At 34.7% G+C, this 15,614-nt stretch overlaps 2 protein-coding genes across 2 annotated transcripts; both read right to left on the bottom strand.

The window, feature by feature from the left end:
• Positions 1–450: 450 nt before the first annotated feature.
• LOC112527252 (pentatricopeptide repeat-containing protein At1g73710) lies at positions 451–3,623 on the bottom strand. The gene has a single exon (XM_025137756.1). The coding sequence runs from the start codon at positions 3,603–3,605 to the stop codon at positions 606–608; it is 3,000 nt and encodes a 999-aa protein (XP_024993524.1). The 5' UTR covers positions 3,606–3,623; the 3' UTR covers positions 451–605.
• Positions 3,624–4,725: 1,102 nt separating this feature from the next.
• On the bottom strand, positions 4,726–11,690 carry LOC112528532 (secretory carrier-associated membrane protein 1-like). The gene is made up of 14 exons (XM_025139559.1): positions 11,631–11,690; positions 10,132–10,197; positions 8,660–8,665; positions 8,280–8,375; positions 8,093–8,155; positions 7,677–7,710; positions 7,463–7,585; positions 6,460–6,522; positions 6,191–6,284; positions 6,064–6,109; positions 5,900–5,967; positions 5,706–5,754; positions 4,906–4,971; positions 4,726–4,812 (listed from the first exon to the last, which is right to left on the bottom strand). The coding sequence occupies exons 1-14, from the start codon at positions 11,688–11,690 to the stop codon at positions 4,726–4,728; spliced, it is 921 nt and encodes a 306-aa protein (XP_024995327.1).
• Positions 11,691–15,614: the final 3,924 nt, after the last annotated feature.

A 15,614-nucleotide genomic window follows, 5' to 3' on the forward strand; every position in this document is an offset into this window, starting at 1 on the left:
GCAGGGTGGTAGCTATGATGATGACATAAGTGACATGGTGGTTGGTAAGGTGTGGACAAATGCGATGGGTGGAGTGGTCCAAACAAAGACAGTTGTTCCCACTCTTTTGAGAGCTTCCATCCCAATTCTTACCAACCAAATGCGTGGTCAAATTCCATTCGATTTCCTTGAAAGTCAAACTCTTTTGACGGACTCCAATCACACCAAATTCCATTCTATGAACCAAATGCCCCTTTAACTTTAAATACCTCCCTAGTTGTCCTTGTTACCAAAGCAAACCCTTAGCTTTAAATACCTCCCTTCTTGTCTTTGTTACCAGAGCAATATCATCAACAAATAACATACACCAAAATACGTGCTACCGGATTCTGTGAGAGATCTCATCCAAAATCAACGCAAAGGAGAATGGGTTTAGCACTGATCCTTCATGTAGCCCTATCTTCACCAAGAATTAATTCGAGTTCTTAAAATTCAATAAGAAAATATATACATGCTCCTTATACATGATCTCATCACTAATATTTATACATTTTTCATCTAGTTTTCATCAACTATCAGCCAACATGTATCATATATAATATCGGAATTCGTATCCGATCTGTATTTCATATCAATAAACTTACAGAGGTTTCATCTGGTTCATCTTCATTCTCGGAATCAGCCAAGGGTTCCATCTCAAAAGCCAAGCTCATCTCTTGGTTAACCAGTTCTGCAAGATCATTCCTCTTCATACTTTTATAAGCTCCTATAACAGCTTTGAATAAAGACTCATTTGGATCGATTTCTCCGTATTTTAGCTTCGTGTATACCCTCTTCACGCCTTCCAGCATACCGGCTTTCCCATAACAACCAACCAAATATATATAAGTAACAACATCTGCTTCAAAACCTTCATCTTGCATCTTCATGAACATCTTAAATGCATCATCAATTCTCCCCAAAAGCCCAAAAACATAAATTGCAACATTATAAGCAAAAAGATCCAAACATGTCTCATATTGTATGGAGTTTTGGAAAAATTCCATAGCATAAGTATGCAAACCTACTGCAGAAAATACAGCCGTTATGACTGCTCGTTTGGCGTACGGTTTACCTTCCTGGTAAGCAAACTCGAGCTGTTCCACTCCTTCGGTTGGCATGCCGCCTTTTTTCAACACGGTGAATAATACTTTGAAAGTTCCATTGGTTGGCAAGAGCTTTCGAGTTACTACCATTTCGTGCAGCATTTCACCACACTCAATTAGATGGCCGGTTGTGGCATAGCAAGCCATGGCTTTGTTAAATGAAGGGCAGTCGATCAGTAGACCAGAATCTTTCATCTTTTCTGCAACTTCTATGGCTTCATCAAGCATGCCCATGTTCTTATAAACATACATCATGGTTGCGAAAGAAACCCCATCTGCTTGATGGTGTTCTTGCAAATCATCAAATATCAATCTGGCTTCTGAAACCATACCTAAATCTGCATAAAGATTGAGCATGCTGTTTGATGCCACAATATCAGGACCTCCAGGAAATTCCTTCATCTTTTTATAGATCGTTCTAGCTCCTTCTAGAATACCGGTTTTACTGTAAGCTTTGATCAGAGAAGTCAACACTACTTGATTCGGGGATACTCCAGATTCTTGCATAATCCCGAAATACCTGAGAGCTTCTTCAAGATCGCCCGTTTCTGCAAATCCATTTATCAAAGAACCAAACACGACCTCATTTGGTTTAACCCCAGATTTCACCATTTCTTGATAAATCTCATCTGCATCCGAAAGTCTGCTTAAACGAGCATAACTTGCAATAATACCCGAAAAGGTCAAACACGAGGGTTGAAAACCTGCTTCTTGCATTTCACCTATAAGATCCCTTGCTTCATCAACCAAATCACCACCGGAAAACATCTGAATTAAAGAGTTATATGTGCATTCATCTGGCCAAATCCCTTGACTTTTCATGCCTTTGAACAACAAAAAAGCTTTATCATAAAGCTTCGCTATCCCATAAGCTTTAATCATGACATTATACTCCACAATATCCTTCTGTCCAACTGAACTTCTTTCACAACCAAAAACATACTCAGCTTCAGCCCAAAGACCCTTCTGGGCATATGCATCGATAATGGCAGCATAAGTCTTTGACGACAATTCATCATTCTTTTGATACTTTTCAAATAGAAACTTAGCACGCTCGGTTAATCCTTCATCTACATACATTTTAACAACAACCGGAAGAGACTGTTTGTCGATACATAAACCAGATTTCTCCATTTCTTTGATCACAGTTTCGACTTCATGAACCATTTTTCTTTCACACAAAATCTGAAGAATAGCTCTATGAGTGACAGCATCAGGAAAAAGGCCCACCTCCCGGATCTTCCTGTAGCACTGAAGAGCCCCATCTATATTCCCAACGTCAGCATAGAGCGACAGAAAGATGTTGTAAGTTTTCGTATCTGGAGATATTCTCCTTTCTTCCATCTTACTCAACAAAGACTCTGCCTCCGATAAATTTCCATGACTCCCACAAGTAAAGATCATCGTGTTGAAAGTAATAGTATCCATAGCAATTCCAGATTTCAACATTTCGGCAAACACATCAGCTGCATCTTTCAATCGACCGGCTTTTCCATACAAATCAATCAAAGTGTTGTAAGTAGCTGTAAGCCGGGGTTTTTGAACAGAATTTTCTTTATCAGATCGAACCATACTCTTTGTATGATCTCTCCCGCCAGTCCTAAAAAGTTCAGTCAGCAAGTATCCTGTCAAACTAATGGGCTCCAAACCTGAGCCAGACACTGAATCTGCCATAGAATCCAACTCCAAATCATCCAATTCAACTTTCCCAATACACCAATCGTTGTAAAATCGATCTGCCCTATCATACTCTCCCCCATCTTTCAACACACGAACCACTGTATTCATGGTGACTTCATCAGGGAAAATACCCCTAAGCTTCATGTGTTTGATCCACAAAAGGGCTTCTTTCACAAGACCTGCTTTCCCATAAACATCAACAAGCATTCCATATGTATTATTAGTTGGCAAAACACCCTTCTTCGCCATCTCAATCCAACAAAGTCGCAACTCATCCCATTTTCTGGCACGACCCAACACACGAAGAACAACGTTGTAGTGAATCACATTGGGCAAATACTCCGGCTGTGATTTCATCCACTCAAAAACTCTAATAACCCTTTCCCAATTTCTCTGCTCTTTGAGAATCACAGTCTGTTCTTTAGGATTCAACTTCCCGTAATACAAATTCAGGGTTTTATCAACATCGTCTTCCGAATCCAAAGACTTTAAAATAGAAGGCAATAGGCCTCCATATCTCTTCTTATTCTTCTTATTGTTAGAACTATAATTACTTACACTATTTCTGATAGTTCGTGTGGGTAAATAATCTGTTTCCGAACGAACTTGAAGCTTGAAGTTAAAACCCACATAAACCCTATTGGGAATTTTATCTGGTTTTACATAAAACCCTTGAACAGCAATCAAATTGAACGAAGGGTGAAGAATTTGAAGCTTACGTGGCGAAGAAACGGCTTGTAAATTTTGTGGGCTGCGCATATTCTCACGGCTTACTTCTCTGTAACTGCAAATTTGAAGCATTATGGCGGCCTTTTTCCGTTGCAGGTTGGACGCCTTTCGGTTCTCTACGAAGAATGAAGCCTTTAGTCTCTACCATAATTTGTTTCTAGAGCAAACTACGTTTTTAGTCCTTGTGGTTTGTTGAGAGTTCTATTTTTGTTCTTATGCTTTCTTAATTATGATTTTCCAATTACAGTCGTTTAAGTAAAAAATTGTATAATAGTTTAAAATCTAATATATTTAAAATCCAACATATTTAAACCACTTCATAAATGTGTTCGATTTACACCAAGAGCAAAGAATCAAGAGATCGAGAGCGAGACCGAGAGTTATAGAGCAATTGAATGAGAGATGAATGAGAGAACTTTTAATAACTTATGGTGAATATCAGTTTGAATCTCATCTTGGGGGATGGGGAGAAGACATAGAAGTATGAGAGGGTGAATGCATGAGTGAAAAATGTCTAAAATATCTTGGATCCATAAAAAGAAAAGGTAATAATGTGTATTGGTAACTTGTACTATATGTTATTTTTTATTGTAAATCAAGAAATTTTAAGACTGAATGCATAAAGTAGTAGTATTTGATGCATTATGAGTTGTTTTTAAGGCTTTGTGCATAAATGTATAGTACTTTGTGTATTAAAAATTGTTTTTAAAACTTTTGATAAATCTGGTTTATAAGGTAGTATAGATTAACAATGCTTTAAAGCCCCTTGAATCATACTACTTTTTATTTTAACCCCCTAAGTTTTTTTGTCTCTCTCTTTTGGTGGAACTTTTTTAAGAAAGTGCATACCAGTACCTCTTCTCCACTCAAATTACAAGACTTCCCCACAAGTTTCAGAAATTACAAAGAACTATGATGTATTTTTCAAAGTTAATGATGGGTTTCAGTAATTACAGTAGTAAGATGCAAATGCTAATGTTACATATACAGATAGGCAAACAAGCATTCATAGTCCGCATTACCGGACCAAACGCCAGTCTATCTCTCGAAGCAAAAAAATAAAAAATAAAAAATAAAAAATAAAAAATAAAAATGAAACCAATATCTAACTCTACTCATGTGTTACAGATGTCCTTGAGGAGTTTTAGAACTAGTGTCGTTTTCGATCTTTCTTTAAAGGTAGTTAGTTACGTCATAATGCTGCCATCACAGTAGTCCTAGTAGCCTCACGTTGCATCTCTGCAGTCTTTCCACTACCACGGAAGTACAAGTAAACTTGCTGCAGATCCAAAACAAACCATTTGAGTTCTAAGAAATGACAATTCAATGAAGAAAAGAAACCAAAAGGGAAACATGAAATGGTGTTTGAAACCTGAATCACCCAGATGCTGATTGCGGTTTCAAGAGCAAAAAGTCCAAATCCAATGAAGTAGAAACCCTGAAAGTGAAGTTGGATGGCAAATGTTCTAAAAGTTCAAATCCCATGTATGTGAGCAATACCTTGACCACAATTTGAAATCCCATTTTACCATCAATATCATAAAACTGAAAGAAAATATACCATTTGGTAAGAGTATGGGACCTTTACCAAGCGCTTACGCTAGCTGATGGCCGAGAAACTTACCCGGTAAGAGGCATGGCAAGGAAAAAGAGTCTTACACCGGTAAGTGAAGGTGAAGACTCTTACTGGGTAAGATTGTTGCATATGATGCCATTTTGATGGCCAAGAATCATAGCGGGGAAGGTTAGTGAGAGTGGTGGCTCTTACCGGTAAGCGTTTTGGTAAGCGGCCTCTATGCTTGGCAAACTAGCTAATAAGCTAGTTTTTTTGACTAATAAGGTAGTTGTTAGCTGAGAAGCTAAATTATGAACTAGTTATGTTTGATAAAAATTAGCTAATAAGCTAGATGACAATGTAAAATGATCTAAAATGACATGTTAAAAATTAATTGGAAAATATACAATGCAAATTGGGTAAAAGTGGAAAAGCTTATTGAAAAAATACTTGAAGTAGCGTTTCAAAAAGCTAGTTTATGACTAATCAAATGGAGTTTTTCCATAAGCTCAAAAAATTAGCTAGCTTATCATTGCCAAAACAGTTACTTTAACCCATTGAATTTGAACCTTTCAAAACCAGGTTTGTGAAATTGTGATGAATTCTAGTACACTTACCCCGAGTGTAGCATTCCAGGTTAGAATATCAAAAGCTGGCATAATTCCTCTGCAATATATAAACACAAATCAAGCATCAAATTTGAAGGTTTGGTGTCAGTATTTTTCTCATATCTCATCTTTTGCAAATGAACTTAAAGGAAGACCGCAAATGACAGCATAACCCTTTACAAAATAGAACAAGAAAAACTTACGCAAGAGATTTCCCTTCGAAGATCATAGGAGGAGCAAGTGTAGCAAAAGCACAAAAGGCGATGTGACACTAGAGAAACAGAAAGGTTTCACACACAAAGCAGCAACCATGGTTTTGTCCCCAAAAAACCAAAGCAAAGATTTAAGAAAAAGGAACAGAGCTTACAATGTAAGTCAAGAAAAAGAAACTAAACTTAAGAGCACTGTCAGTCCTGTAAAAAGAAAATTAGAAGGAAAAAAAGATTAAGAGTTATTGGAAAATATGTGTTCGCTTAACAAGCTCGGAGTTATACCTCATTGCTTTGTACAAAGGACGGTACCACAAAAAGTACGCACCAGGAACTCCTGTTATCAAGTAGATAACAGCAAGTAACCAAATTGTAGCATCTGCAGAAATAAGATATGCAAGTATAAGGGATGATCATATTACTCTCAAAAGAGCCATTGAGGAGACAAGCGAGGTTCCAACACATATTGAGGATGAACAGTCCAAGTCTAGCCGATATGGGACTTTAGCAGATATATTTAGAAGAAGAAATGTGCAAGTTGGTTGTAGAGATACCTTGCCCTTGGAACCAGGCAGCAGTCACTGCTATAAGATTCCATACAAGGCACAACATGAGACCTGCAATCAAGATGTTCAAAATCTAGTGTCTCCTTTACAAATTAAGCATTTAAACAACGATGTTAAAAGACAAAAAAATCGGAGAAAAATAAGAGAGAACTGGAAAAGAAGTAAACATAAGCCTTCGTGGCACTGGTTTGGGTTTTAGCAAGTTTCTCATAGCTGCCCTTGTTGAAGGAAGTTTGTAAATGAGGAAACTTCTAATTTCTCGTTTCTTTTAGTGAAATACAAATTATCTTCTCTCTGTGAACATACACTATCACACTGACAGTTGAACCATGTTAAGATATTTGTTTGGTTGCCATTGGCGGGTGCTTTGAGTCTGTTTGATCATAGTCAAGTTGTTGACCACCTTGTTTGGTCCATTTTGTTTCAGTAGTTTTTGTCGGGTTAGATCTCGTATTTAACTATTGGGGAACAAGGTTTTTTTGACCCTAACACGTGATTCATTCCCCAAACCCTTTTTCTAACATTGGGAATGAAAATGATATTGAGAATGCAGAAACCATCCACTGTAGCAAGGAAAAAACCTCAATAAAAATATATTTTCTTATTTGATGCCTCTTCACCATGCCAAACAAACTAAAATGTACTCCCTCCATCCTGCAAAAATTGCAATATTTGACTTGACACATAATTTTAAGTAAAACATTTCCAATGAAGATAAATTAAGGATTTTGTGGATTCAATTCACTATAACTTATTTGTACTGATGATATTACATGACAAAAGTAATTGGAATCTTCCCAAGAAAAGGAAATGTAAAATTGGTGAGAAAAGCTATTTCGCAAAGCTCTTTTGCAACTTGCATACGATGGAGAGAGTATCAATTTACTATTCAATATTCAGGGAATGATGCAAGTATCTGCACCAAGTAAAGCAGAAGACTTTTGAAAATTGAAAGTAGAACTCAGAAAAAGAAAATGTCAAAGTTACGTACCCAGCCACGTCCCAAATGCAACATATTGTATTTTCTGTAAATGGATAGGAATTTCAGCTGCAATATTGTGATGAATTAATGGGTAAAAAGGTGGCCAGTTTTTTTCCTCTATAACAATTCCAGCTGCAAAACAGATGATCTTAAGAAACTTTATTGTGTATCATTATCACAACACAGAGATAAAGAAAATTCTAGTCATAGATAATTGCATTACCTTTTGCTATTGCCTCCTCCCTCTTCTTTAATTCCTGCACAAAAGAAGTATTTCGTACAGAAGAATGGCATTGTAAGTGCGAGAAGTTTAATGACACCATGTTTTGCTACAACTTTCACAGTAAGATAACGTGTGGCACTCCAACAAGAGAAACAAAAACCAAGAATGTAGATTTCAATGCACCTAAAAAATATTATTGAAGGGTATCTTCTTTCCAGAATACTCAAAGATTTTGGAAAAGCATTTGAAGTACTATGAAATTGTTGCATTGGTACAATAGTCATCAGTATAGGCCACATTTGTACTAAAGTCTGAACTGAAGATTACAACCTACATTTTCTGGATTGGATGTTAAAATTGTGTACGTTTACATGCTTGATTTCAAACTCCTAACATACAGGTTAAAGAACATGCACCTCTTCCCTCCTTTTTAGCTCAGCCTCTTTAGCTTGGAGTTCCTTTTCCTTGGCTTTCAAATCCTAGATGCAAGATAAAACAAAATTGTCAAAACAAGAAAGAAAAAAGAAGCCAAAATCCGAGAAGACAATATGGGGAATATGGAAAAATTAAATCATTGCTAAGAAACTAAAATTCAAATCTTACCCTGGTGTTATCGGCAGGGGTAGCAACAGATGCACCATACCCATAGTCAGCATGTTCTGGGGGGAGCGGTGATAGTTTTGGGTTTGCTGTAGAATTCTAAGAAATGCACATGAATACAAAAAGGATAAGAAATACACCCACCCATTCATACTTCAGATAATGAATGACCATTAATAGCAGAGATTGTGATGAAATGGGCTAAGTTAATAGTATCAGAAGACAAACAATTTTCAAACGAAAAACCAAAAGTCTGGAGTGTGGCAAAATGTAACCAACCTCAAACAAGTAACCTCAATTGAGGTTGGGGATTCTGTAATCATGAGACTTAGTAGTGGGTGTGAGAGCATTCCTTGATGCTAAAAGTTCAATACAGTTTCAACAGGATTCTGAAGTAAGTTCCATATTTGCACCAAACATATCTTAAGTCACATGATTAACTGTGTTATTCATGATATTTTAAAAATTAGATCATGTTAAGCTAGAACTCACACTACTTGATTTCACGTACATTTAATTGAAAACGTAATGCTATAGCTAGTAGCTACTACACCTTGATATGCAGAAGGATGCAAACTAAAGTTAGACCTTGTACCTGTATAGCTATATATCTCTTTCCTAATACAACCAATAATCGCTGAAAAGATCAGGGTTAAAAGTGATACTACATTATTTCGGGAAACCGTTTGAAATAGAGTACATCATGGAACGCTGACTATAAATTATAAAACAAATGTAGACATTATAGAAAAACTACTTGACTGAATATAACTAAAAGTTAACAAACTCTGAAGTTCAACATTATCCATTTCCCATTTGATATAAGCGTCGATTTAATTGCATGGATCTTGGGGATTCCTCTCTACAGTCTAGTACAACAAGACCCTGCAATTTGGATCTTTTTACCAAAATTATTCCAATTTCAATTTTGCCAAAAAGTAGTAGAACAAGACCAGAAAAGTTCGGCTAGGAAAACAGGAATACCTGTGTACAACCTGTAAGCTTGCGTGTCGTGTTTCTATTATCCTTGACATGGTTCTATAAACGTGATTTAGAGTGAAGTCTGGCTTATATCAGAGTTTAGAAGGCCTCAAAGTGCTTAGACGAGACCTTTGGGCCTGAAGGAGTGAACAAGGATCAGTATAGGAAGCCAGGAGGAAGCGATGGTGATTCTCTTGAACAACATATAACAAAGTTCTGACCAGTCCACATGGTGGGAAAACATATGGTGTCAAGTGTCCATTGTGCCATATACTCTCCATATTGCCAACTTGGAGACATTTTATATTGCGTCTACAACACCTATAATAAAAACAAGCATGCATCTAGTTGTAGGGAAATATTATACAAGATATGTCTTGAGGAGATTGAAGGAGTCATCTCTGAGAACTTCAAATTCAAAATCTTGTGGACTACTTCTTGCAGTTATAGGTTCTCAGAAATGTGAAACTTCTGTATTTTGAAGATTAAAAAAATTACAATTCGTATCGAGCTCCAAGCATGAGAATGGAGACTACGCTGGATGGAAGTTTTTGGTACGACATTAAATGTTATATGTATATAGATCCTCAAGACAATGAAGCCTAAGCACATATGGCTTGTGAGATGTGAATAAGATAATTGGGGGATGGAAAGCATATGATCCTACAGACCATATAAGTTGGATTTGAGCAAGGGAGCTTGATGTGGGGACAAACTTAACTTTGAGGGAAAACCCGGGTTATATCAGAACTCAAGGAATGACTTTTCACAAGATAACATTTCCCTTTCTCAGTAGTTTACAGGAAAAAAGAAACACAATCCTTCTTGAACGAGATGATGACCAAAAGGAAGAAAAAGAAAACAAAATGCTTACCGTCATGAAAAATGCTCCTGCACCATAATTTTGTTGACTAGACCCTTTACTTTGAGCTCCATGTTCCTGGCAAAGTTAAGTAGAATGGCCCATATATATATGTCATGATGATCAGAGGAGAAAGTTTAGCAAAGAAATGCCAAAGAAGCATAATAGAAAAGACAGCTCTGGCCTTCGTATGCTGATGTATAAAGCAATCCAGCTCTTCTAATCTATCTTGTCATCTCACAAACAACAATACCTATACCTATCTAATTAGAAAAATCCTGGATCTCCATCTTTTAATTTCTCTGCCACTAACAGTTGATCCATTTGTCAAAGTAATTTTAGAATACTTCCACCATTTTCAGAGAAAGCTCAGAGATGGAAAGGTAGGACACACAAAAAAATTAGAACTAGAACACAGGGTTATTTGGATCCTGATGTGATGGGCATGTGCGCATCTCCTTTTTTCATAATGGTAACCTTTGTGAATATATAATATGCCCAAAGTTGTGAATTACTTTCTGACATTACACAAGACGAGATTAACAAGAACGTTTAGTATAAAAGGCATGAGTGGATGACCATGACAAAAGGATAGCTAAGATAATCAATTTGCTATCTAACTGTCATTCAATCACAAGATTGTCGTAATATATGTCATCTATCATAAGCATTGCCCCAAATCTTCCCACTGGAGAATGGAAGTATCAGCTCAACATCAGCACCATTCTGAAATTAGTAAATTTATCAATGAAGCCATAGACATAAAGCGAGGAGGCAAGACCCCACATGGCGCCACATTGAAGGCTTCTATTTATTTGTTTCACAGAATATATCCAAAATGTTTCACCCTGTATGTTCTATGTGCTTTTGTTCAGGAGTGGGCGGATTCCTCATTTCTCATCTCCAATTTTTGGGGAGTGACATTGAGCCTGAAGGGAAATCTCAAAGCAGAATATGGATCAAAAAAGATATGTCCCAGACCTAAAACTATGTTTTGAGCCTCCAATTCTTTTAGAAATGTGGTTGGTTTGGACAAGATTACCAGCAACCATGTTTGCAAATCCTTGGGATTTAGGTAATTCTTTAACAATTTTGTAAGGTATCTAACAGGCGAGAACGTTAATCAAGAATATGTAAAATTAGAGCTTCTCAGAAACCATAAGCAACAATCGGCATTTGCATTGGGAAGTGGGTATTTGGCACCCTGGCAATGTCATTGGTGCTCAACTCCAATAAGAACCTCCCATGGGTTTTTGAAAACTACGACGTAAAACCAAAGCATATTGAAAGAAACAAACGACATAAAAAAGAATCTAAAGCAAGGATTCCAATTATAAACAAGTAGTTGCCTACCCAAAAAGCAAAACTAAAGAATTACAAACAGATAAGAGACATCAATTTAAGAACATTACTCCTAAAACCCATAATTGCAATCAGAAATCTGACCTTATCAAATGGAACAAAACAAAATGTTAATGTAAGAAACAAATGAGATAATGATATTGAATTACCGCATATGGGTTAACATTTCTTCCCTCGTCGAAGGGATTAGGATCATTACGACTACCCATTGAATGAAAATCAGAAGACAATGCACGATATATGATTATGTTCAATGTGCTTGAAAGTAATACTCGAAGAAATTGGAGATTGAATATGATTGCAGTCTGTTTGTTTTGGTAGGAAAATAATGTAGATGCGAAGGTTTTCGCGGGTGAGAGAACTTCAAAAAGCTTTAACCGGATGGTTGATATGCAATTTGCCTATTTTGGATTTTTGGTGCTTAACTCACTGAGTCGATCGGTTTAACTCGTAAACCTTTGAGAATATTACATAATCAGTCCCTGTACTTATAGTCCCCATTAATTTCTCCAAAATGAGAAATCATTTTCAAATAATATCATGTTCTAACGGTTTTTTCATCTTATAAATTTCAATATTAATTATATTATTAAAATACTTAATACATTTAATAAAACTAAAAGGATGCTCGTGTAATGCAGTGAGATACATCTTAATTTTAATATTTCATTTTATTCTTTATCTCAGTCGATGTTATAGTATGGTCTTATGTGGTTTTGAAAAAGCGATGATATTTTTATTTTTGAATAAAATATAAGTTGAATATATCATAAAAATTTGACAAAAATATATCGATATTAATATCAAATTAACTATTTAAAATTCATATTTTTTGTGTAATTTTTAATTCAATTTCTTTATTATAATTTAATTTATGTTCAATAACGAAATAATTTGTATTTGGTTTAATAATATAATTTTCTTATAAAGATAAAAATTAATTATTTTGTTAGAACTCGATAATTATCCTAATTATATTTTAGATTTTTTATATTTAAAATRARATRTTTATCCARTATTTAATTATGTTTATCCGTAATTAGTTACACGAATTCAAACGTGGAGCTTTAATAAGTTATGCTTATGCATAATTTACTTGTAATCTTGAATTTTAAGTAATATGCATCAATATACAGTACTTTATACATAAAAAATGGTTTTTAAGAGTTTTTGTCAAATGCTTTATAATATAGTAAATATATTAACTTTATATTCTAAACATTTAATTTCAAAAAAAATTATTGGTTGAAATAATAATAATAATAATAAATACGCACTCTAGATTTGTATACATAAATGAGAGCAAAATACAGATGTTATGTTTTTTTTTATTAACCTCTATGCGAGCCGACTAATCCAAGAGCGACTACCTACTTTGTAGATAGCCCGGAATCACTACATTTGAACCTACGTGGCCAGAAGGGGATTTTTATTCCTTCTTGGATTTGAACTTGTGACCTCCTGATACTTTTGACCTTTGGAGCTAAGCTCAAACCAATCAGGCACCACCCTTGTGGTTATGTTATGTTTTTTATGTATTATAATGAGATCGAGATTCCTTTAAAAAGGTGGATACTTCACTAGTTAATTTGGGGTGATTAGATCAAGAATCGGTTAATGCAACAAAGTTCAAAAGGAACATGTATTTTGAATCCAAGTCCCACAAATTAAAGTGAATTTCAGTAGGCAACATGATGACTTTTGAATTATAGTTGATAAGGCTACACACCTTCTCAATAAAATTTAGAAGACCATACTCATTCTTAACAGAATCTAGTGTATACCATCTAGGACCACTGCAAGGGGTGCGACCCCCTGGTTTATGGCGATCTTAGGTTCACGAATGTTTATGTGAGTGTGCACTCCATGCACACCTTTAACTCATACTATAACCAATAAACTTCATCGATCTCATGTAAATTATAATCACAGTAAAATGTTTGATAACACTAAAATCACTAATAATTAGAACCAAACCAATAGGAGTTATTTTATTATATGTTTGATGAAACCAAAATCAACCAAAATAAACCAAATCAAAATCACCGAGAGGGGGGAGGGGCGATAATTGGGGGTCGTTTTGTTATCTTCGTGATATTGGCCACATTTCTGATCTCTATTTGCATTAGTGGGTTGGTTTGGTATGAGAAGTTATGGGAAAAAGTATATTACAAGAATCTCTACAGGTTCCCATACGGCGACTTCATCCATATATTTTTCTAAATAGTTTTCATATTTCTACATATTTATATAATAAAAAAGTTCGATAAAACTATAGTTTACTTTTTCTTAAATCCAACGTTGAGTTTTAGTCATCGATTTTAAATAATAATGTTCCATTTGACACATTTATTTTTTAAACTTCAAATATCACATCATATTGTACGTTTGGCTCTTTTAAAGGAATGAGAATATGAATAAACACCGCATTGATGTTCTTTGATTAAACTAATGTAATCAATGAAAAATTATTTTATATAATATTTTAAATAAAATATGTTTCATCCAACTTAAAAATACAAAAAATGGTCTATTCAACATCGAGAGATGTGTAGCGACGAACAGAAATTTGGTGAGGTATGGAAACTAATGGGTTTGAGTAATGGGCCCATTATATAAAATCAAATCAAACCACAATTTTCATCATCATCCTAAACGTCTCCTTAATTCGTATATATTTGAGTTACGAAGCAGACCATCAGGTAGACAAGATTTTTAAATATATGAAAAGTTTGCTCCTGACCTACAATGAATATTTTGAAAGTTGGTTTACCAAAATAGACGTTGGATCAAAGTTGGGGTTTTATTGGTTCCGTTTCGATTTATCTTTCGCTTATTGAAATAATCTCATTTGGTTACATAATGCTAGCCAATTGAAAACCAATAAGCTTCAAAGGTTATTTTTCCAACTAACTTTTTAACATATATTTTTTAAGTTATTTTACATTGTCATTTATTTAGTTAATCAACTGGTATATGATCAGTTTTGCTTATCAACTATCAACTATCAACTATCTTATTAATCAACTAATTTTTTCAACTAGCATCGAACGTTAGTTAACTTATCAGACAAGAATTAATTTACATTTAGTTTGTCAAACAAAACATAACGATAAAAAATATGAAAATTTGATTGTGTTTCTATCTAAATAAAACATGTAAAAATGTAGCACTAATGCTTCAAAGTTTAATTATGCGAACATAGATTTCATAACTAATGCACATGTAGATTTTGCCACCCGAAACTAATGAACATAGATCTGAGAGATATTTAGGTTCACACGATTGCTGGCATATGGGACAGTTTCGATGAAATGGTAGTATTCTAAACAAGTTTTCGAATAAAAGTGGTTCTTTTTGTGTTTGTATATGCCAACTCTCTTTCAAAATATAGGTTGAGGTTCGCAAGACTAATGGCAATGGCATATGTGGGACCGTTTCTATCAAATAGACAAATAGTACTCTTCCATACTTGTTTGTAATTAATGTTGTGTTTTTGTTTGTTTATACCAACTTGTATCATTCTTTAAATCCCTTTCACACATACACATACTCTTACACACACACACCTCTCTCTTATATAGACACTAGTTGTGTACCCGTGCAATGCGGTAGGAGCCATGAATTTTAACGATTTTGAAGTTCCACTGGTTTTATAAGATAAGATTTAATGATGATATATGTTACACTTGGTCTTTACATATTAATACAATTTGAATAAATAAGAGTTATGGTTCCAATTACAGACTATCGATGAAAAAAATTGTATGACGGTTTAAAATCCAATATATTTAAAATCCAACATATTTAAAAGACTCCACAAATGTATTCGTTTTACATCAAGAGCAAAGAACCAAGAAACTTGAGTTATAAGATAAACACTCAAAACCAATAAAGAAAACTAAAAATTTGACAGATCATAAGCTATGAAAAGACAAAAAAAAATGGGGTTTAGAATGAAATTTCAATTGCTTACCCTCTTTCTTGTCCAGAAACTCAGATTAAGGTTGAATTAATACATGTATATATATATTTCAAAAAACCCAAGAACATATTAATTCAAAACATATTATACAGTGCAATTTGGACAACCTAATCCCAAAATATATAGTATATATATATAAATCAATAAC

This window comes from Cynara cardunculus (genome assembly GCF_001531365.2).
Source record: "Cynara cardunculus var. scolymus isolate 2C chromosome LG 15, CcrdV1, whole genome shotgun sequence".
In the NCBI taxonomy this organism is placed as follows: Eukaryota; Viridiplantae; Streptophyta; class Magnoliopsida; order Asterales; family Asteraceae; genus Cynara; species Cynara cardunculus.

Excerpts from the sequence above, each read along its gene's own strand:
- LOC112527252 (XM_025137756.1), bottom strand. The coding sequence starts at position 3,605 with ATGCTTCAAATTTGCAGTTACAGAGAAGTAAGCCGTGAGAATATGCGC.
- LOC112528532 (XM_025139559.1), bottom strand. The coding sequence starts at position 11,690 with ATGGGTAGTCGTAATGATCCTAATCCCTTCGACGAGGGAAGAAATGTT. Across the intron at positions 7,711-8,092 it reads AGCTAAAAAGGAGGGAAGAG|GAATTAAAGAAGAGGGAGGA; the intron begins GTGCATGTTCTT and ends TCTTTTGTGCAG. Across the intron at positions 5,755-5,899 it reads TTCGAAGGGAAATCTCTTGC|AGGAATTATGCCAGCTTTTG; the intron begins GTAAGTTTTTCT and ends TATATATTGCAG.